General features: G+C 35.3%; 2 protein-coding genes across 5 annotated transcripts in view; both read left to right on the top strand.

The window, feature by feature from the left end:
• Positions 1–17,938, top strand: part of capn1 (calpain 1) — a 61,185-nt gene extending 43,247 nt beyond the window's left edge. For 2 of the 3 annotated variants that reach the window (XM_056460955.1, XM_056460954.1), the window contains exons 10-22: positions 846–1,006; positions 1,119–1,279; positions 1,381–1,392; positions 4,906–5,117; positions 6,137–6,176; positions 7,442–7,507; positions 9,077–9,134; positions 12,532–12,596; positions 12,974–13,042; positions 14,227–14,305; positions 14,392–14,508; positions 16,148–16,206; positions 17,201–17,938. In XM_056460955.1, the coding sequence (XP_056316930.1) occupies positions 846–1,006; positions 1,119–1,279; positions 1,381–1,392; positions 4,906–5,117; positions 6,137–6,176; positions 7,442–7,507; positions 9,077–9,134; positions 12,532–12,596; positions 12,974–13,042; positions 14,227–14,305; positions 14,392–14,508; positions 16,148–16,206; positions 17,201–17,227 (1,126 nt within the window). In that variant the 3' untranslated portion in view covers positions 17,228–17,938. The remainder of the gene's footprint in view (positions 1–845; positions 1,007–1,118; positions 1,280–1,380; positions 1,393–4,905; positions 5,118–6,136; positions 6,177–7,441; positions 7,508–9,076; positions 9,135–12,531; positions 12,597–12,973; positions 13,043–14,226; positions 14,306–14,391; positions 14,509–16,147; positions 16,207–17,200) is intronic. The other variant, XM_056460956.1, reaches the window with a different exon arrangement.
• Positions 17,939–18,387: 449 nt separating this feature from the next.
• On the top strand, positions 18,388–23,666 carry dusp19b (dual specificity phosphatase 19b). Of its 2 annotated transcripts, none has more exons than XM_056462658.1 (4): positions 18,388–19,072; positions 19,457–19,503; positions 19,786–19,943; positions 22,423–22,581. In XM_056462658.1, the coding sequence occupies exons 1-4, from the start codon at positions 18,847–18,849 to the stop codon at positions 22,490–22,492; spliced, it is 501 nt and encodes a 166-aa protein (XP_056318633.1). In that variant the 5' UTR covers positions 18,388–18,846; the 3' UTR covers positions 22,493–22,581. The 2 variants fall into 2 exon arrangements, with proteins under 2 accessions (XP_056318633.1, XP_056318632.1); XM_056462657.1 differs by having other exon boundaries at positions 18,396–19,072; positions 19,786–19,938; positions 22,423–23,666.
• Positions 23,667–24,283: the final 617 nt, after the last annotated feature.

Genomic DNA, 24,283 nt, shown 5'->3' with positions numbered 1-24,283 from the left:
ATTTTTATATAATGTCACAAGATGACTTGAGTAACTCTATTTGGAAAGTATTTATAATTTTAGTGGACTGCATCTGCACCAAATATACAAATTTATCAAAAATATACCAAACAAAATCAAGCACAGACGAAAGCAACAGAACAAAAATAAATAAATACAATAAACAGCGCTTCGTAGTTTTTGGTGGAATGTAACAGCATTGAGGTTGAGAAATGCAATAATCAATGTAAATTAACACTGTACAGTCTTCACTGTATAATTGATCTGATAAAATCTGTATGAATAAACAATTTACATTACCGGTCAAAAGTTTGGGGTCAGTAGGATTTTTAAAGGTTTTTAAAATAATCTTATCCGGCTCACTGAGGCTGCATTAAATCAAAAATACAGTACAAACTGTGAAATGGTATCGCACTACAAAATAACTGTTCAAAACTAGTTTATAATTTAATTTAATCATTTATTCCAGTGATTTTAATGATGAATTTGCAGCTTCATTACTCCAGTCTTCAGAGTCACGTGATCCTTCAAAATCACTCTAAATTTATTATTATTATTATTATTATTATTATTATTATTATTATTATTATTATTGTAATAAAATCAATAATGACTGGAGTAATAATTTAATTTGAAACTACACACAATAAGAAATAAATAACTATTTAATAAATATTTAACAATTTAATGTTTTTTTTACATTTAATAAATGCCGCCTTGATGAACAGAATAACTTTATTTAAATTATTAAATAAAATAACACTGTAAAATGATTTCAGTATAACTCATCATGTCTGACTGCACTTCTCAAGTTGCATCATCTGTTGTTGGTGTCTCTCCATCAGGATGTCGTTCAGTGACTTTCTGCGCGAGTTCACCCGTTTAGAAATCTGCAACCTGACGGCGGACGCTCTGCAGGCCAGTCAGGTGAAGAAGTGGAGCACCGCCAACTATAACGGTGAATGGAGGAGAGGAAGCACTGCCGGCGGCTGCAGGAACTATCCAGGTATTGCAATTAAACGCTGAAGATTTTACCACACTATGGACCCTTTTCACATTCACGAGCTCCTCAGTAGCAGAAGTTATCATAGTTGGTTCAAAATCTTCTCTTCCCACAGCAACATTCTGGATCAACCCGCAGTTCAAGGTGGCTCTGAAACACCCGGATTCTCCCGGCCAATCAGAGTGCAGCTTCCTGGTGGCGCTGATGCAGAAGGACCGCAGGAAGAAGAGGAGAGAAGGGCAGGACATGGAGACCATCGGATTCGCCATTTATGAGGTCAGAGAGCGCGTCGCTTCGGTTTTACCGTCTAAAAGTGTGTTCAAATTAGGTATTTTAGTTCAGTTGCACATTTTCTGATTTTCAACATTTTTTTTCAGGTGCCAAGAGAGGTGAGGACAGCTGACCATGGCCTTTTAAATCAATTCAAGACAATTATCATTTATAAATACACAGCTATCCATACAATAGATTGTTCCTGAACAGCTTCAGAGAAATAAATAAGAAAAGTTGTGTTAGCAATGGCTTATAAAATGTGAAATGAATTCGATTTTAGAAAATGAGTGGGTTAATAATAAATATTTGTCTATAAAATTTCACTAATTGCAATACAGAATACAACACAACCACATAGCAACCATATGTATGACACACAATGTTTATAAAACCACGTTTATAAAAATTTACTAATAACCATTCAAAACACCTTAGCAATCATGTATGTCCTAGGAAACCACATAGCAGTCACACATAGCACCCTAGCAACTATATATAAATGTCTTTTAAACAGCCAAAAAAAAAAAAAACAGATCGTACTACCCATAGAGCAACACCCTAACATCTAACACCTAAGTGACACCCTAGATAGAAACCACCTAGCAACAATGTATGCATTTTAAAAACTCTAAAACATCACAACATTGTAACAACACCCAAGTAATGCCCTATAAAGCACCCAGAAACCACACAGAACACCCTCGCAGCAATGTATACATGTTTTTAAACTGTTCAAAACACTATAACATTGTAGCACAACACCCAATTGTTGCCCTATAAACCACCCAGCAACCACACAGAACACCCTAGCAAAACACCCTAGCAACAATCTCAAACTATTCAAAACCTCTTGCTACCCACCGTAAAACAACATCCCAACACAGAACACTCAAGGAATGCCCAAGAAACCCCCCACAGCAGCAATGTATAAATGTTTTAACCCATTCAAAACACCATAACATTGTAGCACAGCACCCAAATAATGCCCTAGAAACCACACAGAACACCCTAGCAATAATATCTCTTTACTATTCAAAACACCTTACTACATAAGGCATCATCCTAACACAAAGCTCTCAAGTAATCACCCAGAAACCACACAGAACACCCTAGCAACAATGTATAATTGTTTTTAAACTGTTCAAAACAACATAACATTGTAACACAACAGCCAAGTAATGCCATAGAAACCACACAGAACACCCTAGCAGCAATGTATAAATGTGTTAACCTATTCAAAACACCATAACATTGTAGCACAACACCCTAATGATGCCCTATTAACCACACAGAACACCCTAGCAGCAATGTATAAATGTTTTAACCCATTCAAAACACCATAACATTGTAGCACAACACCCTAATAATGCCCTAGAAGCCACACAGAACACCCTAGCAGCAATGTATAAATGTGTTAACCCATTCAAAACACCATAACATTGTAGCACAACACCCTAATAATGCCCTAGAAGCCACACAGAACACCCTAGCAGCAATGTATAAGTGTTAACCCATTCAAAACACCATAACATTGTAGCACAACACCCTAATAATGCCCTAGCAACCACACAGAACACCCTAGCAGCAATGTATAAGTGTTAACCCATTCAAAACACCATAAAATTGTAGCACAACACCCTAATAATGCCCTAGCAACCACACAGAACACCCTAGCAACAGTACCTCCAACAATTCAAAACACCTTATTACCCATAAAGCAACATCCTAACACGGAACTCTCAAGTAACGCCCTAGAAACCACCCAGCAACCACAACAAGAACAAACAAATTAAATATAACATCTTAGCAACCCCCTAGAAACCGCAAAACTATAACAAGATGTTCAAAACACTTTAGCAACCAGTTACCAATGCCCTAGAAATACCCTAACAACCACACAGTTACCCCAGTAATAGCTTATTAAAAGGTTCAGCAATAACTAAGCAACGTTTTAAAGGAATACTCCACTTTTTTTTGGAAATGGTCTCATTTTACAACTCTCCAGAGTTAAACAGTGACCACTTTTTAATATATTCAGGTGAACTCTGTAGCCCTTTTAGCTTAGCTTAGCATAGATCATTGAATCAGATTAGACCATTAGCATCTCACTTAAAAATGATGAAAGAATTTGGATAACTATTCACAAGAAATCAAGTACTAAGAGCAACAGAAGAAGAAATGTTGCTATTTTCTGACTTTTTTTTAGGTCTAATGTAGCGGAATATCATTGTGCCAGCTTCTGTTACAGCAACAAAATACCTCGATTATTACGGCAGAATGAGGATAAAGTTTCTAGCAGAGGTCTGCATTTCCACTGCTGTACCGCGGGAGCCGCATGATTCGACCAGATTTCTTGCGGCGCGGGAATAAATTTCCAAATAAAAACGCAGTAGCGGTCGGTAACTCGTGTAATTTGAACTGGAGCAAGCAGGCTAACAATATAGCGCTGCCGAGTCTCAACGCTATTTCAAAATAGCATATCTGAGATTTCCTCATACTTATTGAACACCAGTACAGCCAGTGCTCACGCCTGTTACACATGCTGAACGCATAACCAGTGTTTTCTGCACATTTATTTTATTCGCACAGTCTGTGAGCAAATCATCTGCAAAACGGTCCTCAGAGCAGGCTGTACCATGGCAGAGCAAAGTGAAGATGTGCCGTCCTTCAGCTTGCATCAGAAAATGGTTAGTTTACTGTTAGTAAACCAACATCAGGCAAGTCTGATGCATGGGAGTGTTTATGCATTAATGATACCCTTTCCGCGATGTGATAATACCTAAAGGTTTTACCCTTTAGCAGTCAAGGGGGTCACACCGGCTGCGTCGCGCCACGTAGCACCATACATTTTAGAATTTTAAACATCAGCGTACGCACACTGATGCTGCAAGTCGGCAGCTGTCCGTGGCACCCATCTATGACTCAATATTCATATTTCTACTGCACCAGAGAGCGCCATCTGAATGGTTTCATTTTAAGTAACATGCTAATGTTCAGAAGACTGGAACCTCAGGTTTAAGGCGGCACTCATGTCTCAACACAAAGGGGCAAATAAAACTGACATTTAGCCTACAATTCTTGCAAAACCTACTGTTTTATCCGTTATCTCTCTGTTTTGGAAACTAAATTCAGCTGGATTGGTCGGGTCGGGTAGAAATTTATTCTAAGTGGGCAGTGGGAGCAGTCGAGTGCAGGAGAAAACCTGGTGGGAGCAGGACATAAAACTAAATAAATAAATAAAAATTGTCCTGTGGAGACCTCTAGTTCCTAGCTATATACAGTATGAGCATAGAAAATAGCAACTTTTCCGTTTTCCAATGGTCTTAATGCTTTAAAATAGTAAAATTATCAAAACTTTTTATTTTTTTTATATATATTTTTTTAAACGAGATGCTAATGGTCTAATCCGATTCAATTATTTATGCTAAGCTAAGCTAAAAGTGCTCCCGCCAAAACCAGATATCAGCTAAATGGATTGAAAAATGCTAAAACTCAACAGTTTAACTTTTAGGGCATCTATAAAATCAGTCGATTCCCACACCCCCCGCCCCCCCTAAAAAAGTGTACTGTTTCTATAAAAGGACACCCCCCCCCTCACCCTGTACTCTACTTTTTGCGCTCTCTTTCAGTTTCTGGGTCAGTCTGGTGTTCATCTGAAGCGGGATTTCTTCCTCACTCACGCATCCAGCGCTCGATCTGAGCTTTTCATTAACCTGCGGGAGGTGAGCTCTCGTTTCCGGCTGCCCGCGGGCGAGTACATCATCGTCCCGTCCACCTTCGAGCCAAACAAAGAGGCCGATTTCGTGCTCAGAGTTTTCTCAGAGAAACCCGCCAACTCAGAGTAAGTCTGGGGTCACGAGGCCTACAGCTGAAGTCAGAATTAGATTCGCCCTCCTGTGAATTTTCTTTTTTAAATATTTCCCAAATGATGTTTAACAGAGCAAGGATTTTCTCACAGTATTTCCTATAATCATTTTCAACTGGAGAAAGTCTTGGTTTTATTTCGGCTAGAATAAAAGCAGTTTTTATTTTTTTTAAGCCCATTTTAAGGTCAATATTATTAGCCCCCTTAAGAAATATTTGTTTTCAATCGTCTCCAGAACAAACCACTGTTATACACTGACTTGCCTAATTACCCTAACCTACTAGTTAACCTAATTAACCTAGTTAAGCCTTTAAAGTTACTTTAAGCTGTATAGAAGTGTCTTGAAAAATATCTAGTCTAATATTATTTACTGTCATCAAGACAAAGATAAAATAAATCAGTTATTAGAAATGAGTTATTAAAACTATTATGATTAGAAATGTAATAACATACAGGAGGGCTAATAATTCAGGAGCACTAATAATTCTGACTTCAACTGTATATTGTGGGATCTTTTGCTTTCATTTTATATTGTTCTCTCAGGGGTTGGGTGAATAAGCAAAAGGCCATTTTCTTGTGCATTACACACACACACACACACACACACACACACACACACACACACACACACACACTATACTGATGTAGCCATAATTAGAATGGATACTGCTGCCAGTTCTGATTGGTTAATTGAATTGTACTTTTATAGAGATTGAATCAATGCTGAAAAAGTTAAACTTTGATAATGTGTTGGTCATTATGTACATTATGTTGTCCAGCAGCTGTAATATTTGTCAAACTGTAGGATGTCCTCTGCTTGTCGCTGTATGTGCATGAAGTAATACACAAGGGTAAAGATGCTGTACAATCATTGCAGAATCAAATTCAAGAACCTGACAGAACTGTGTATGTGTATGTATATATATATATATATATATATAAATATAAATATAAATATGAATATGAATGAATGTAACCGTCTTTATGCCTTTCAGAGAAATGGATGATAAAGTCACAGCTGAAATTCCTGAGGAGGTGAGAAGAAATTTCTATATTTTAAAGATATACAGATGAAGTCAGAATTATTAGCCCACCTGCATATTTTTTCCAACACAATAGCTTTTATAAATTTCTAAGAACTGATTTCTTTTATCTTTGACATGATGAGTGTATAATATTTGACTTACTAGAATTCATCTTAAAGTGACTTTAATGAATAACTAGGTAAATTACGGTAATTAGGGAAGTCATTGTATAACAGTGGTTTGTTCTGTAAACAATCCAAAACAAATGTTGCTTAAGGGGGCTAATAATATTGACCTTAAAATAGATTTAATAAATTAAAACTTTAAAGCTTTTATTCTAGCCGAAATAATAATAGGCTTTCTCCAGAAGAAAACATATTATAGGAAATATTGTGGGAAAATTCCTTGCTCTGTTAAACATCATTTGGGAAATATAAAAAAACTATTTTTTTTACTTTAACTGTACATATGTTATTTATATATATATATATATATATTTTTTTTTTTATTTGCTAAAATATAGATCAGCGATTTCATTATGTTGTGACAGTCTCAGTTAAAGATTACTGTTACGCATTATACACTACTGCATTCACTATAGATAAAGCTAGATTTTCGCTGCTGTATAACCAGGCCTTAATTTTAGCCGGAACACGCCGGATCCAGCACCTCATTTTACCGACCGTCCTCCTCCCCACCCGCGGTTCACTTTCACTTTTTTTCACGACTCCCCAACCCTCCTCACTTTAGTCCGCGATACCCCCCCCGATAACCCACATGCCACGCTACGCTCGTGCGCGACACCTTTACATCCTGAGGTAACATGCCGGATCCGTTAACCAGATCTGTTCCGGGACCTCGCAATTCACAAATTAAGCACCGTATATAACTATAAATAACTAGATCTATATATAAAAAGATATTTAAAAATAAACATGAATATATTAAAAGATTAAATGAGTCACTTTACAATAAGATTCGATTGGGTGATGCTAGTTAATGTGTTTACTAACATTAATTACGACCATAAAACATGTACAGCATTTATTAATCATAGTTGAACATTCACTAATGCATGAATAAAATCAAAGTAGTGCTTGTTTACAGTAGTTAATGCACTTTAAGTTAACTAGAACTAACAAGGAATGACTGTATTTAGGTGAATAAACACTATAATGATTGTGTTCATTGTTTATTCATGTTAGTAAAAACTTAAACTGCAATATTTACATTTAATACAGATCTATAATAAACGTTCTTCCTCTTTCTGTCTAGCAACGTCTGGATGAGAGTCAGATTGACGCTGGTTTTAAGAGTCTCTTCAGACAGCTGGCTGGAGCGGTGAGAGAAACGCCTTCCGAATGCACATGCTCAATATATTAATCATGTTTTATATCCTTGAAGTCCTTGAACATGTGATGGTGAGCCAACTCCATAATCATCTTCATGCAAACACTCTATTTGAGAAGTTTCAGTCTGGTTTCAGAGCAGGTCACAGTACCGAAACTGCTCTAGTTAGGGTCATAAATGACCTTCGTCTAACTGCGGATATTGGGGCCTGTGGCATTGTCGTCTTGTCAGATCTCACTGCTGCTTTTGACACTATATGTGACAGTATACTGCTGGACAGGCTCAGGAAGGGGATTGGTTTGTCTGGTACAGTGATTAACTGGATTGTCTCTTACCCAAGCAGACAAACTGAGAGCGGTCAGCGAGATGTTCATAGATCTCGGACTGTACCACTGCATCAGGGTGTTCCTCAGGGCTCTGTCCTTGGTCCACTGTTGTTTAGTTGTATCAGATTATAAGTAAATATGGCTTGGGGTACCACTGCGATGCTGATGACACTCAAATCTATGTTAGTGCTCGCCCTGATCTTAACAATGCTTCGTCGGTTTTATCTACCTGTCTTTTAGAAATTAAATCTTGGATGAATCAAAGCTACCTTAAATTAAACAGTTCCAAAGCTGAGGTCTTACTAATGGGCACTCCTAATAATGTTAGCCAGTATGAGGATGTCACACTTTCGGTTGATAATGTTCAACGGTCTCCTTTTACCCATGTGCGTAACCTTGGGGTGCTCTTTGATGCACAGCTCAGTTTTAACTCCCACTTCAAACACTTAACAAAAACTGCTTGCTTTCATCTCCGCAATATTGCACGGATTAGTCCATTTCTCTCACGACCTAATGCAGAGAGGCTTATCCATGCCTTTATCACATCGAGTCTCGATTTCTGTAATTCACTTTTTGGGGGTTTACCTACAAGTTCCCTCAGAAGACTACAGTATATACAAAATTTCGCTGCACGGGTTCTGACACACACATCATCACGCCACCATATTACTCCTGTGCTACAACAATTACACTGGCTTCCTATTAAATCCCGGATTGAGTTTAACCTTCAAAGCAGTGCATGGTGTTGGCACCATGTTACATCTGTGACCTGGTGACTCTCGCCACCCCAGCCCACAGTCTTCGTCCGGCAGCAGGACTTACCCTGCATCAGCCACGCTGTAAACTCAAGACCATGGGTGGGAGGGCTTTGTCATACAGTGCGCCTAAGCTGTGGAAAGCACTACCCATCAGGATTAGGAATGCTGCCTCTCTGGACTGTTTTATGAAACTTCTTAAGACTCACCTTTTTAGCATTGCCTTTAACTTAGGATGATCAATTTGATAAGTTTTATTCTCTTATGGTTCATATTCTTACTGTTTTATTGCATCATTTTATTGTTGTGCTGTTTTGCTTGCCTTGTATTGTTAGTATTTTGCCTTGTTTAAGGAGTTTAAGAAAAGCGCATTACAAATAAAATGTATTATTATTATTATTATTATAAATATTATTATTATTATTATTATTATTATTATTATTATATGTAATTCACTTGTGCATAAATGTGTTCTCTAGGACATGGAGATCAGTGTGACGGAGCTACAGACAATCCTGAACAGAATCATTGCCAAACGTGAGATATAAGCATGTTACACAAAAGCCTTTTTTATTTTAAAGGATGACACTTTAGTTTGAGTCACAGTTCAGGCTATTAACTACTGGTTTATGACCTGCCTATTATTAAGATATTGACTGTTCATTAGTAGTTATAGAAGTTTGATATTATTCTACATCCCCAATCCTGCCCAACTTCTAGCTTGCTATTAATAACCTGCTAAGTAGTAGTTTATTTGGGTTATAGTCTTAGTTAAAATCATTGTGACTTAATATAAAGGGGTTACCTTTTAAAATCAATGCTTAAAACAAATACTTAAGATTTTCTGAAATGTAATATACTGAAATGTCTTGTATGTGCACTTTGTCACTCAGGAAACTGTATATCAGGAGTTTAAACTGACAATAGGGCAGTGTTTCCCAACCCTGTTCCTGGAGGCACAGCAACAGTACATATTTTGGATGTCTCCCTTTTCTGACCCATTAACTTCAGGTGTTTGAGTCTCTTCTGATGTTATGATTAGAGGATTCAGGTGTGTTTGATTAGGGAGAGGTTGAAAATGTGGACTGTTGGTGTGCCTTCAGGAACAGGGTTGGGAAACACTGCAATAGGGTTTCTGCGGGGTCTTAATCTAAAAATTAAAAAATAAAAAAAAATAATAAAATAAAATTATTTAAAAAATAAATAAATAAATAAATAATAAATAAATAAATACAATAAAAAAAATAAATAAAATAAAATAATTGAAATTTTAGGCCTTTAAATTGAACATTTTTCCGATGTCCATGTAACGCTACATCTAATGCTCATTTAAATATTTTTTGTTGCTGTTGCTTGGTTTTCGTGGTGTTGTAGTTCTTTATTTCACTAGTCCAAATGTAATTTGCAGCATTAAGACTACAAATGAGGCCAACATGCAATAGCCAATCAGCTCTCTGTTATTAAACTCTGTGCGCGCAGCGAATGTGATGTCATCGCTGTGTTTGCAGAGGTTCACTTTTGGTGCGCGCGACATGATTTCCGCTGGTGGAGTGAACCGTTTTCGGGTGAACAGTTCGCGCGGCACCGCATTTTATTTGAGTTGAATATGAATCACTTTGTTTCCCAGTGATAAGTTGCAGCTGGAAGGGCATCCGCTGCGTATAACATATGCTGGATAAGTTGGTGGTTCATTCCGCTGTGGCGACCCCAGATTAATAAAGGGACTAAGCAGAAGAGAAAATGAATGAATGAATCACTTTGAAGAGATTTTGTCTGAAATAGGTACGACTGTACAGACATCTTTATGATCCGTCCATGCGTGATCATCACAGAGATAACCAGATGATCAATAATTCTCGGCTAGAAATTGCAACAGCAGTGGGAAAAGAGGATCGGTTTTGGAAAAGTTCGAAAAAACTTGAGGGATGAGAGTGTTAAAAAAAATAATAAATAAAAAAACAAAAAAAAAAGATGCCATGGCTAAAGTGGAGACCCAGGTGGTTTTAATATTACAGAGTATGTTTTTCCACCATTTATAGGTCTTACACTGATGTGTATAGGTTACCATTTTGAAGATAAAACAATTTAATAGCTACAAACTAAAATTAAGTAACAAATTATTTCTTTGATAACTGGAAATGAATATTTGAACCTATCGGTTTACAGTATACTGATGCCCAATTTCTAGACTTTATTGGTGATAATGGTCAGGAATGTTGGACCATTGTTGCCTTTTTAGCTTATAAGTAGAGGACAGAAACTAGCCAGACAGTAATGTGTGAATTGTGGAGTGGGCAAAATAGAAATAAAGAAAACATCCGTATTTTTAGTTTAAGGTTTTTTTGCTTTTATTCTTGCCATAATAAAAACATAATTGTAAAGAACTTTAATAGGTAGAACTGTCTGAGATATGAACAAAAGCGAGTGATGCATCAAAGTTTAATTTAAAAAATCTTGAATGGTTATAAAATCCTTAAAAAAATCAATAAAATAATTTGTAAAACGATAAAAATAATTAGTTTAAAAATGAAAAAAATATCACAACGGTAAATGAGTCAAGTATAAAAGCCTCATCCGTTTCGTGAGGTGCGCGCACAGTCAGCGGATGTCCGCGATGCAGCGCCAGGTGAAAGTATAAATCAGCCTTAAGATGTCTTTATTCTGTAGTTTACTGGTGTATATAACCTGTCTTCAGTACTGTTCAATTTAAATACATATTTTACCACTAATTTTGTGATTTTGGATTTTCTCTCGTTTTTGATATTGTGATGTAGGTCTTAAGTTTAATACTTAATGGTCTTAAAATGTCTTAAATTTGACATTATGATATGTGCAGAAACCCTGTGACAAGACTTTATAAAGTTTGCATCCATATATACAATGTTTTTTGTATTAGTGCACATTGTTACAGTGCGTTTACATCAGATGCAGTTGAAGCTTGCAAAGACACAATAGTTATGCTACAGCACAGTTCACGCAAATGAGGCGGTGTGAACGATGCAATATGAGCCAATGACATGGCACAGATTGAGCGTTTTAGCTGTGAGACATACAAAGTTCACAAACAAAATAGTTTGTGGGTAATATTACTGGTTAAATTAACTACCAGAAATAGTAGACCATCGAGGTAACTTTGGAATACTCATTTTAATATACTGTGATTTGGGACGCTAATTCTATGTTCGAATATTATATACGATGGGTAGTATGCAAATTAAGGTTCATCAACAGACTTTAAAACACATGCAGATGTTTGGTTTGTTGTTTCAAGAGTAACCTAGGAACAAGCTGTAAAGACTCCAGTAGCTCATTTCCATTTAAAGAGACACACATAAAAACAAAAGCTATTTTTGAGTAACCAAGGCACAAACTGTAAAGGCTCCCCCTGCTTATTCGCATTTAAAGAGACAAACATGAAAAGTTTTGTTTCTAGATTAACTGAGGCACAAGCTGTAAAGTCTCCACCTCCTCATTTGCATTTAAAGAGACACACAAGAATGCAGTTTTGTTTCTAGAGTCACCGAGGCACAAGCTGTTTAGAGGCTCCTCCCGCTCATTTGCATTTAAAGAGACACGCATGAAAACCACATTGTTTCTAAGTGTAACCAAAGCATACACTGTAAAGGCTCCGCCAGGTCATTTGCATTTAAAGAGACACATGAAAACAGCATTGTTTCTAAGTGTAACCAAAGCACAAGCTGTAATGGCTCCTCCTGCTCATTTGCATTTAAAGAGACACATGAAAACAGTATTTTTGTTTCCACTCAAAAAATGACTTTTACAGCGTGGTAATTTATGATCCATGACCTATGTCATGCTGAAACATCACAGACACATTACAGGGACACCTGAGATTATCATTACACCTAGTAAAAAGAGTGTATTTCAAGCAGAGTAAATGAATAATGAGTCTGTTTTGTGTTTATATCCACAGATAAAGATTTAAAGACAGACGGCTTTGGTAAGGAGTCGTGTCGGAGTATGATCAACCTCATGGACGTATCCTTTAATAACAAAACACAAAGATAGATAGATAGATAGATAGATAGATAGATAGATAGATAGATAGATAGATAGATAGATAGATAGATAGATAGATAGATAGATAGATAGATAGATAGATAGATAGATAGATAGATAGATAGATAGATAGATAGATAGATAGATAGATAGATAGATAGATAGATAGATAGATAGACAGATAGATAGACAGATAGATAGACAGATAGACAGACAGACAGTGTTGTGTTATGATGGAAAGTCTCACATCTAACATTAATTTCAGTCTCTCTTACTTTATTTCTGCTGGATTTGCTGTTATTATTATTATTATTATTATTATATATCATTACTATTATTGTCCTTGATATATTCAGACTGATGGCAGTGGGAAACTCGGACTCGTAGAGTTTCATGTATTGTGGGAGAAGATTAAACGCTACCTGGTGAGAGGATATTTATATGCATGGTTATAGTATGTAGCGTTTATGATGGGTTAGTAAAGCATTGAGATTTACACCTATTAAAAGCATTACTTATTTTAATGTACGTTTTCCATGTTATGACCTGCCAGCCTGAAATGTTAAGTATTTACATGTTACTAAAAAAACAAAAACAAAAGTTTAACTAATGCATGACAATTCTGTATTGCTTTTAACCCATTTTTATTCAATACAGTTTAATTTAGTGATTTTTGTTTATAATTACACAACCATATGAAAAGAAAAATAGTATTGGTAGTAATAATAATAATAATAATAATAATAATAATAATAATAATAAAGAAAAATGTAAAGGAAAAAAAAAAAGAAAAATTACCTTTCAATCTAATAGCCAACATAATAAATAAACAATTTTTACATGTGGCATTTCAAATGTTCAGGGTGAATATACAATGTGCTTTTAAATAATACGATCAATTATAAGCTGGAAACGTAAGGATATTGTGACAGGGGTTATATTACTACAAAAGTAGATCATAAACTATAACAAATTGAAAAATTGATCAAGTAAATAAATACAAATTTGAAGAGGAAAATAAATTTAAATAAATTATGGAGAGGGAATTCTAAAATAATATAAGTACTAAAATAAATTCCTATTATTAAATAACTCTAATATTGAATATTTAATAATACTAATATGAGTGACTAAATAAATCAAAGTTAAGCAGCCACGACCTCTGGAAAAGCACACAGATAACAAAAATGTTTCTGGACAGATTTACTTGTATATCTCAGTAAACTATCCTATATATACACACACACACATCCTCTATATCAAGGGTGGGCAAATTCAGTCCTGGAGGGCCGGTGTCCTGCACAGTTTAGCTCCAACACCAATCAAACACACCTGAACATGCTAATCAGTGTCTTCAATATCACTAGAAATCTATAAGCAGGTGTGTTTAATCAGAGTTGGAGCTGAACTCTGCAGGACACCGGCCCTCCAGGGACCGAGTTTGCCCACCTCTGCTCTATATAACAGTACAGTCCTATAAATGAAGATGTTTGTTTTCAGACAAATAAAAACTGAATCATCACCATTAAAGTAAAATAAAATAATTTGACTTCCAGCTTGCTTTAAATTGACCCGATTTTCCTTTCTCTTTCTGCTCGTGTGTTTCTAGCAAATCTTCCGCGATCACGATGTGGATAAATCAGGCACTATGAGCTCGTATGAGATGAGGAAAGCTCTGGAAACAGCAGGTACAGCGACACACACTGATATCTGCTGCGTTTTGTGTGTGTGTGTGGACTCTCTCTGTCCTGACTTTGTTTTTGTCTTTCTGCAGGATTTAAGCTGAACAATCATTTATTCCAGCTGATCATCCTGCGCTACACTGAGGAGGATCTCTCTGTGGATTTCGACAACTTTGTGTCCTGTTTAGTGCGACTGGAGACCATGTTCAGTCAGTGTTGAAGTCTTAAATACTATCATTTATGCTATATAATATTATAGGCTTTTCTTCACGTTTGCATTGCATGTTGGGATTGTCCTTATAGCTGGTTGGTTTATATATATACACATACAAAATATATATCACACTGGTAGGAGTGCAATATAGCTGTATATTTGCACTGGTCGGAGGCAGGCGTGACTATATACAGCTATATTGCACTGCTACGAGCGTGATATTGCGTTTATACAACAGTTCAGTGGTGTAATCGTGTATATAAAAAAGAAAATCAAACACGGAGAGTCTAAAAATCCTTTTGTATGAGGAACTACTTTCTTCCGCCATTCATTCACATCTGCAGCTGACGTCAGAACAGCAGAAGCCGTTACTAATTCACCACCATCACTGGAGCTATTGTTTGAATGATTCTCTAGCGTAATGTCTAAATTGATGACAAAACAGCTGATTTTAAGGCTGAACGGCATGAAATGCTGTAAGTCTAGAGAGATTCCCCAGTATTTCTCTGTTGGGATCAGGAGATTAAAATAATTAACTCGGAAAAAGCCAAACCAAAGCAGACACTAGCAGATCACTATGGTATAAATGCAGCATAGTACAGCGCTACAAAATACAAAAGAGTGAGATCAGCTTAGTGTCACTTACCTGTTTAATAATGATTTGATCAGCTGTAATTTACGCTGTTTTTCTCCTCTAAGCACTTATTATGCAGTCTCTGTCGCCATCTTGTGGCGGAATGTCAACCGTCTTTGCTCTGCTCAATATGACAGGCTAATGACCGAAATTATAACTATTAAAAATAGGCACCGTCCTTATAAATAAACTGCATAGTTGCAATCTAAACGACTACATTCTCACCTAAAAAGCCTCAAAAAAAGTCCATTATGTTGTCCAACAGCTGCAATATTTGTCAAACTGTAGTGAGTTTATTCCTCTGCTTGTCATCTTGTCATGTGGGATGCGTAATACTATTAGTGCTCCTGTGTTTTTACTTTTTTCTTTCTTTCTTTCCCCTTTTCAAGCATTTCAAACAGAAATAACAGCAAAGAATTTTTCACAGTATTTCCTATAATATTTTTTCTTCCGGAGAAAGTCTTATTTGTTTTAATTCGGCTAGAATAAAAGCAGCTTTACATTTTTTTAGACCATTTTAAGGTCAATATTATTAAGCCCCTTAAGCAATATTTGTTTCAATTGTCTACAGAACAAACCACTGTTATACAATGACTTGCCTAATTACCCTAACTTTACCCTAATTACCCTAGTCAAGCCTTTAAATGTCACTTTAAGCTGAATAAAAGCATCTTGAAGAATATCTAGTCAAATATGATGTGCTGTCATCATGGCAAAGATAAAAGAAAGAGTCATTAAAACTATTATGTTTATTATTAAAGCAAATAATGCCATACGTTATGAGAAAGGCAGTCACAGAAGCAGTCATTTAAGGTCACACATGGAAAAAATAAATAAATAAATAGTGTAAACGGAGCGTCCCTGCAACAATCTGGACAGACTGTATATGTTTCGATCAAATGAATGCAGCTTTGAGCAGTACAAGGACATTAAGAGAATAAATTGTCTCAAAATCAGAGCTCAGTGAGCTTGTCCTGATATTTCGGTCTGTGTTTTACAGAGACGTTCAAGAGTCTGGACACAGATGCTGATGGAGTCATTTCACTCACATTCTTCCAGGTTTGACTCTCATAAACATTTTAAATCACTAATTACTGCTGTTTTAGACAGGGGGCGGGGAAAACAAACTAATACGCATTTAAAAGTGCTCTAAGCTAATTTTGCTCATGGAGTAACCAAGGCACTTGGCACTTTTTTGAAAATCACAGACGGCCATAAAGTCAATACATCAGTGAGTTTCATTCATTCATTTAAATTCAGTTTGCTAAAGCCTCACATAAAGTTCTCTTTTTTTACATTGGTCTAATCATTGATTTGGTAAATATTTATTTTTCCCCCTTCTAAATTATAATGCGTTGATAATACGTCATCACTAGTCAAGACTTGTTGGTTATGCTTTCTTACAATCAGTATTAAAGTAAACAGCAAGTTCAAATGTCATCAATGTTACAGGTTAAAACCTAAAGTAGCGATGAGATCTTAAGATGTACGAAAAAAGGTTTAAACGTCCTATGAAGTGCTTTGGTTTTTATTCAATGTTTGACGTAATCTCAACTGAAACAAGGAGAGGGTGGGACGTAGTGTAGCTCCTCCCCTTTAAAAAAAAACAGCCAATAGAGCTTCGTTTCTCACAGGTCTGCCAGTAAGAGTGCTTAAGCTCAAGTGCATCAAATGAAAAGCAAATGAGAAGGGTCTTGAAGGGTGCGGGGCATGTCAGACACTAGAGAGCATTTGATTGGTCAGAAGATTTGATGAGAAACTGAAGTATGAGGTGACGTGAATAAAACCATTGATGCATTTAGGCTGAAGTGACAAACTACAAGCTTTACATGTTTATACTATCCTAACACAAATTGTTTCACTGTTTTAGAACACACTAGCTAATAGATATGCTTAATACTAGCAATACTGATACTAATACCTAATAAAACACTTTATTTTAATTTCTGGGACCTTTAAAAGTGTTTTAAAAGTATTAAAGTCAGCTCTCTGATTCCTGTATGCACCCTGTAATTATTGTCTGCTCTTATATGATGTTATTTCTCTCTCTCAGTGGATCACTCTGACCATGTTTGCCTGAAATGGACACCGATGTTGACGCTCAGACGTTCATTGTGCCTTCATTATTCCACTTCTCCTGCAATGCATCTCTCAGAGAAACCGCCTTATTAATGAAGCCCTGTTTACAGCGTCTGTAATCACAGCGCGATTACAGAAATACAGTGCCAAATGTGAGGAAAGCCAAGAAGAAACGCATCAAGGTGTTCATTTACAGGGAGTTTATAGTCACTTCTGAATCAAGCTGCATGTATTTCCATTGGACTGCCAGATGAGACACGTTCACACTTACTATGCCAAGAGAAATCAGTTTTTATTCAATATTTTATGATGCATATCTTTGTTTTAGTGAATGTCATATCTGAATGTGTCTGTTTTATTAATGAACAGATGATGATGCTGTAGATTGAAGCCAGCTTTAAATGTTTTATCTGGGAAAACTGTTCAATGTGCTAGAAAACCAAAGGATGTTTTAAACAAGCCGACTGTTTTATTCACATGTCATACACATTCCTTTAGTACCGTTTACATGTCATTCATTCAGAAGTGGGAACAGATCATGTTTGGTTTATTTCATTAGTTCACCGCCAGACTGAACTGCACTTATCTTAAAGGAAATGTATATGAAAAAGTGGTGGAGGGGATTTTTCTGTCTTTATTTGTGCCAAGCAGCAGGTTTTACATGATTTTTGTTCAACTTTTATTATGTGGGTTTTCAATAAACTTTCTTTTAAAGAAACTAATGAAATCTGTATTCAATTGTATATTTAACAGTGCTTTGACTTCTGTTCATTCACCTCAAAATGATTTTTGTTGCTTGTTCGAACTACTTATTTAAATTTAGCAGAAACAAGACAATTCTTGAGGCTTTTGAAAGGACAACTCCGTTGTTTTATGTTCAATCTATTTCAATTGCTAAGTTAACTTTCACCGGAAGTTGATTGTTGCTTGGAAAAACACGAGGTACATTCAAAGCTACTAGTTAAAGTGCTCTAAAAAGCGTATTATTAATATTGAATATAAGATACTGAATAAATATTGAAGGTCATATTTATTAGCAATGGAAGCGGCATTTTGTGTAAATGACAGGCGGAAACAGCGCGAAGAGCTCGAGGGGCCTTTATTTTGAAATCCGTGGGTGTAGCTAACTAGTTCCCGTTTGTTTTGTTGTGAAGTCTAGAAGGGATACAGCTGCGGATACGATGATTTTTATGAAACTACAATAATAAATATTTTTACACAACTGTGAGGGTTGGGGTGGACGTCAATAAAATACAATTTAATGAGTAATTTAATAAATAACATGAATAACATTCGGCATGTTTGCGGTTTTCAGATTACTGTGAGGGTTTGGAGCTTGGGGTATATGTTAATAAATTACAATTATTGGGTAATTTAATAAATAGTATGAATAATACTCGGTATAATTACTGTTTTTACGTTACTGTGAGGCATTTAAGAGTAGACGTTACATATACATTAATAAAATACAATTAATGGGTAATTTGACAAATGATTCTCGTTAACATCCGGTCGCGACTGTATCCCTTTAGCACAATGACTAGCAACGTTGTCGGTGTTGTTTTGAGCGCATTTCTCTAGTTTCTCAGTATTTCGGATGTCATGAGTAGATAAATAAAGATGAGTTCTCTGGCGCAGGAGATCGCGGGTTTCTCCACGGCTCGGTTACGGAAGCAGAGCACCAGAGTGACCACAGTGAGCGGTCAGGTCCTCATGGAGACTCGCAGCGGCGCTGATTACCACAGCACGCCGGACCCGGAGAGCCAGAGCGCGGACACCTGCGGCTTCGTGCAGGACTTCAGTCTGGATCTGCAAGTGGGAATCATCACACCCTTCCTGCTGCTCTGTGCGGGTTTACTGTTAACACATATTTATTCTCTATTTATTGTGAAACTGCTGTATTTATTGTGAAAATCTGACAAAACCTCCACTGTAACGTGATGGTAATCATGTATTATATTCATTTAATTCATATGGGTGTTTCCCAGTACTGGGTTGCAGCTGGAAGAGCATTTGCTGTGTAAAACATGTCCTGGAATAGTTGGTGGTTCATTCCGCTGTGGCAGCCCCTGATAAATTAAGTTACTAAGCTGAAGGAAAATGAATGAATGAGAAAACTATGTATGAGGCATTTAAAAGGTCAAAACACAAGCTATTATTTATATTAGGATAACTTTATACTACGACATATCAAGTATTAACACTGAAACCTTCAATTATTTATATTTAGCATCTCAGGATGCTGCTCACGACATCGACACGTTGAAGAAACTAAAGGTAACAGATTTAATTTTAAATGTATCTTGTATATTGAAATTATTAGATCTATACACACTTTACGCAACTAGATTCTCGTATTAAAAGTACTATTTTACGCTCTCAGTTTCTCCGCAAGTGTGATTTATTCTTATGTTTGGGTAAAATTTCTATTTTTTAATGTTGTTGTTGTTTAAGCTCTATAAACTTAAACTAAGGTGTTCAATATTTTACTCAAACCCATCTTAAATCCAGAGAAGACGAGGATGTTGATGTGTTTACTGATTTGTATTATTGCTGTAGGTGACGCATGTGCTGAATGTGGCGTCCGGGGTGGAGAACGTGTTTCCTGAGCTCTTCACATATAAGACTGTCAGCATGTTAGATCTCCCAGAGACGGACATCACTGCATACTTCCCAGAATGCTTCGAGTTCATAACACAAGCCAGAGAGCAGGTGAGGTGTGTGTATATACACATACATGTATGTATGTATGTATGTATGTATGTATGTATGTATGTGTGTGTATATACAGAGCCCATTTTGAAAATGAATGTTTTTCTCCATTTTTCAGTGAATATAGGCAATATATATTGGTGCATTTAAACAACACGGATTTATTAAACCGATATATTTATGAAAATAATGTTTTGCTCACCAAACATCTTTAAAAATTGAAAGATATCATTAAATTCAAGCTAAATATAGCACAAATAAATTACAACCTACAACATTTCAACTAAATCCTTCAATGTTTTTGGGTTCTCTTGATTTTTTTTCTTTGTTTAATTTGTATTTAATATTTTTCTATAACATATATTTGGGTGTTCTAGTTTTTGGACCGTTATTGTAAGTTATCAGGGTTTCTGCAGGTTTTATCAAGTCACATTTAAGACTTTAAGACCACTAAACACTAAGGAAATAGCCCGGTTGGACCAATGGTTTCCTGTTGGAAAAAAGCCCATAAGCCCATAATTTAATGTGTGAAGAAAATAAGTTTTATAGACTTTAACAATGTTTTTTTTGATAAGTTTAACCTTGTTATATATGAGGAATTCCAGCATTATGGATGTGACATTTGCAGTAAAATCTCACAACATAAATTGACAGAGGAAGTGTGTGTTAACTTTATACTGAAACATCTCTTTATATTTTGCAAATCAACTAGACACAGTTGTGGGAGCGGAAACACATCAGTCTGTAAACATGTTTTATATTTTAAATAAGGGGAAATAAACATGCGTTATGGATGTGACCAAAAAAAGTCTGCAAGTTTGCAGTATATGACATACTTAGTAGAAATTCTGTGAATTAAACTGCACAACCCCAAAGAAACAATGAAAATCAAAAGAAGAAGTGTCAGCTCACTAGAGAACAAACATGACTGATTTAATTTGATTTAATATTTTTGCATTTATGAGGCAAAAGCTTCGTTATGGATGTGACATCTCTCTGTTATGGATGTGACCGATGTGAAATTGCCACTTGTGTGACTTTGGTAAATCAAATATAATAGTTTGAAAACATCGACAGAGACATTTGAGTATTTTTAAAGCACTGTAAAATACAAGCCTACACAAAACACAGAAACAGTTTTGCTATTACTTATTTTTTTTCATGGTAAGGTTGACATTTGCATGGAATCGCTGATATGTATTATGAAGAAAAGTGCACGAATAAATCAATAAATATATTTGTTTGCTTTTGGTCCAAATTAATTGAGTAAAACTCCTATTCAACCTAATGAGACTCAGTTATAAGTTTCATGACTATTAATAAATATTATGTCCACCCACACTTTCTTCTGTAAATAGTTTTTGTGTAAATGGAAGATTATGTAAAGGATATATTGCTGTTATCAGGAAGAATTGTGTAATAGTTTTGTGTTTTCCTGATTATAAATAAAAGTGCTGTAAAATGTCTAACAGCTGTTGTGAAATGAACATCTCTTTGCAATATATATATATATATATATATATATATAAATAAATGTAGATAGTTTGTTGGTTATTGGATGGGTGTCGACCCAATTAGGTAACATTACTTCAACAAGTTTTAAAATTAAGACCTGTTTAAAATGATTTAAGACCTACAAGACAATATTTCTGTGAATTTAAGACATTTTAAGACCCCGCAGACACTCTGGTTATTTTGTTAGATTAGCTCCAGATTTGGCTTCAGTACTGTTTAATCTAATATATATGCACAAATATAATATTGTATAGCTTCTTATTTTAAACTCTGAACATAATAGAGAGATTTGTGAGGGGTGTACTTATATATGCTGAGCCCTGTAGCTCCATTTCATAAATAATTATAAAATTAACCATGATTTTTTTAAAAACACGCACAACGTACATGTAGCTTCACATACAGCACTGTAAAGGTGGCGAAATAACAATTAGATTACGATTAAACAATTAATTCAATGCTTGGTGTTATTCTATTAAGTCAGCAAAAAAATTATATATATATATATATATATATATATATATATATATATATATATATATATATATATATATATATATATATATATATATATATATACACACACACATACATATAGGGTGTACTAGTTTAGGACCGTTATCGTAAGTAATTTTGTTATATTAGCTTCAGATTTGGCTTCAGTACTGATTAATCTAATGTATATGCACAAATATAATATTGTATAGCTTCCTATTAAACAAATGGACTTAATAGAGATTTGTGAGGGGTGTGCTTATATATATATATATATATATATATATATATATATATATATATATATATATATATATATATATATATATATATATATATATATATATATATATATATATATATATATATATATATATATATATGCGTTTCTCTGACCTATCCTTTTCTTGTTCAGAATGAAGTGGTCTGTGTGTATCTCTGACCTGTCCTCCTCTTCTTGTTGTTCTTCTCTAGGATGGCGTGGTGTTGGTTCACTGTAACGCTGGAGTTTCTCGCTCTGCTTCAGTGGTCATCGGGTTCCTGATGTCTGAGCTGAAGATGTCGTTTGATGAAGCCTTCAGTGTTGTCAAATCCTCCAGACCACACATTCAGCCAAACCCAGGCTTCCTCCTGCAGCTCAAGACATACAATCCAGCATGACACACACACTCATACACACAAGCATATGTGTTTTCAGTGCCTACATGTTTCTCACACCTGCTGCATCATTATGCTGATGAGCTGATGAGGTCACACAGGTGTGCTGGATATTTCACACACACACACACACACAACATAAGAAGCTCCAGAACCAGTATTGAGACGTTTTACTGCCAATAAATGGAAACAGAATTAAACAATATACAGAAACTATTATAAAAGTTATAATGTTTTCCAACACAAACACCATTAAATTGTATATTGTCATTTTAACATACCACCAATAGAAGGCAAATAATTACCAGTAGAAGCCCAAAAGACCATTATAGTTTCCATTAAAACTAATCTAATTTCCATTATAAAACTGTAAAGAAATTCCATGATGATTTCTAATGTTTGTTTGATTGATTATGCTTCATATATATATTTATTTTTAAATTAATGGTTACACTTGTTTCATGAATTAAACTTTTTATTAATGTTCTTGACATTTTCAATTGGTTTAGTTTGGGACTTTTATTTTAAAATTCATTGTGACGCAATTTTAACTAGAACCCTCGCTTGCGTCACAATATCCGCTTTTTAAGTGTGACGTCACGCGAAGCGGCTTTCGGGTCTAAACGCTTTATCAAACTGAATGGGGAGACTCATCAAATGGTAATAATAAACGTTTACAAAGCTTTACGTTTTACAAAATTACGATCGCAACATATATATCCATACGTAATATCCGATGGCCAGAAAGTGATTTATTTTTTTAAAAATTGGTAATATTTTGGTATTTGTGATGCAGCAAGTCCAGAGACTGTTGTGTAAAAGTGACCATGAACGGACATTTTCTCAATTCAAATGAGTAGCGGCTTAGACCCGGAAACAGTAGCAGATACGATTTTATTTAGGTCAAAATTATACCAATTTCGATTCCCCTGTTAATTCTTAAAATCGTTGGATGTAGAAACGCTGCACTCTATGCTTTGTGTATTTAAATTACATTTTTTTTATTTACATTCGTTTATTTTTTACCATTGTTATAATAGTTTTTTTTTATGTTCACCTTTTATATTGTGTTGTAGGTATGTATATATAATCTTTCATATATATCTTATAATATAAATCTTTCAAACTTTTTATTATTTTTATTTCACTTTTTTCTTCTTTCCTGTTTATCCGATGTGGATATTGTGTAAAATGATTGTATTCGTTTACTGTATTCTTTATATTGCTATACAGTTACTAATATTATTTGGTCAGAACCCCCCCCCCCCCCTCAAAAAAGAAAAAAAAAAAATATATATATACATTTACATTTAGTCATTTAGCAGACGCTTTTATCCAAAGCGACTTACAAATGAGGACAAGGAAGCAATTTACACAACTATAAGAGCAGCAGTGAACAAGTGCTATAGACAAGTTTCAGGTGTGTAAAGTCTAAGAAGCAAAGCATTAGTAATGTAATTTATTTTTTTGAGAGAGAGTACAGTTAGTGGTATAGCCCGAGAGGCAGTTACAGATTAGGAAGGAAAGTGGAGACTAAATAGTTGAGTTTATAGTCGTTTCTTGAAGACAGCAAGTGACTCTGCTGTTCTGATGTAGTTAGGGAGTTCATTCCACCAACTGGGCAGATTGAATGTGAGAGTTCGGGAAAGTGATTTCTTCCCTCTTAGGGATGGAACAA

Source organism: Danio aesculapii, chromosome 7, assembly GCF_903798145.1.
Source record: "Danio aesculapii chromosome 7, fDanAes4.1, whole genome shotgun sequence".
Classification (NCBI taxonomy): domain Eukaryota; kingdom Metazoa; phylum Chordata; class Actinopteri; order Cypriniformes; family Danionidae; genus Danio; species Danio aesculapii.
The sequence above is the reverse complement of the archived record's forward strand: the minus strand, read 5'-3'. Positions and strand labels throughout refer to the sequence as shown.

Bases quoted from the DNA above. Each gene is read 5' to 3' on its own strand.
- dusp19b (XM_056462657.1), top strand. From the start codon at position 18,847: ATGAGTTCTCTGGCGCAGGAGATCGCGGGTTTCTCCACGGCTCGGTTA. The intron at 19,073-19,456 runs GTGCGGGTTTAC...ATTTATATTTAG, and splicing joins CACACCCTTCCTGCTGCTCT to CATCTCAGGATGCTGCTCAC. The intron at 19,504-19,785 runs GTAACAGATTTA...TTATTGCTGTAG, and splicing joins ACACGTTGAAGAAACTAAAG to GTGACGCATGTGCTGAATGT.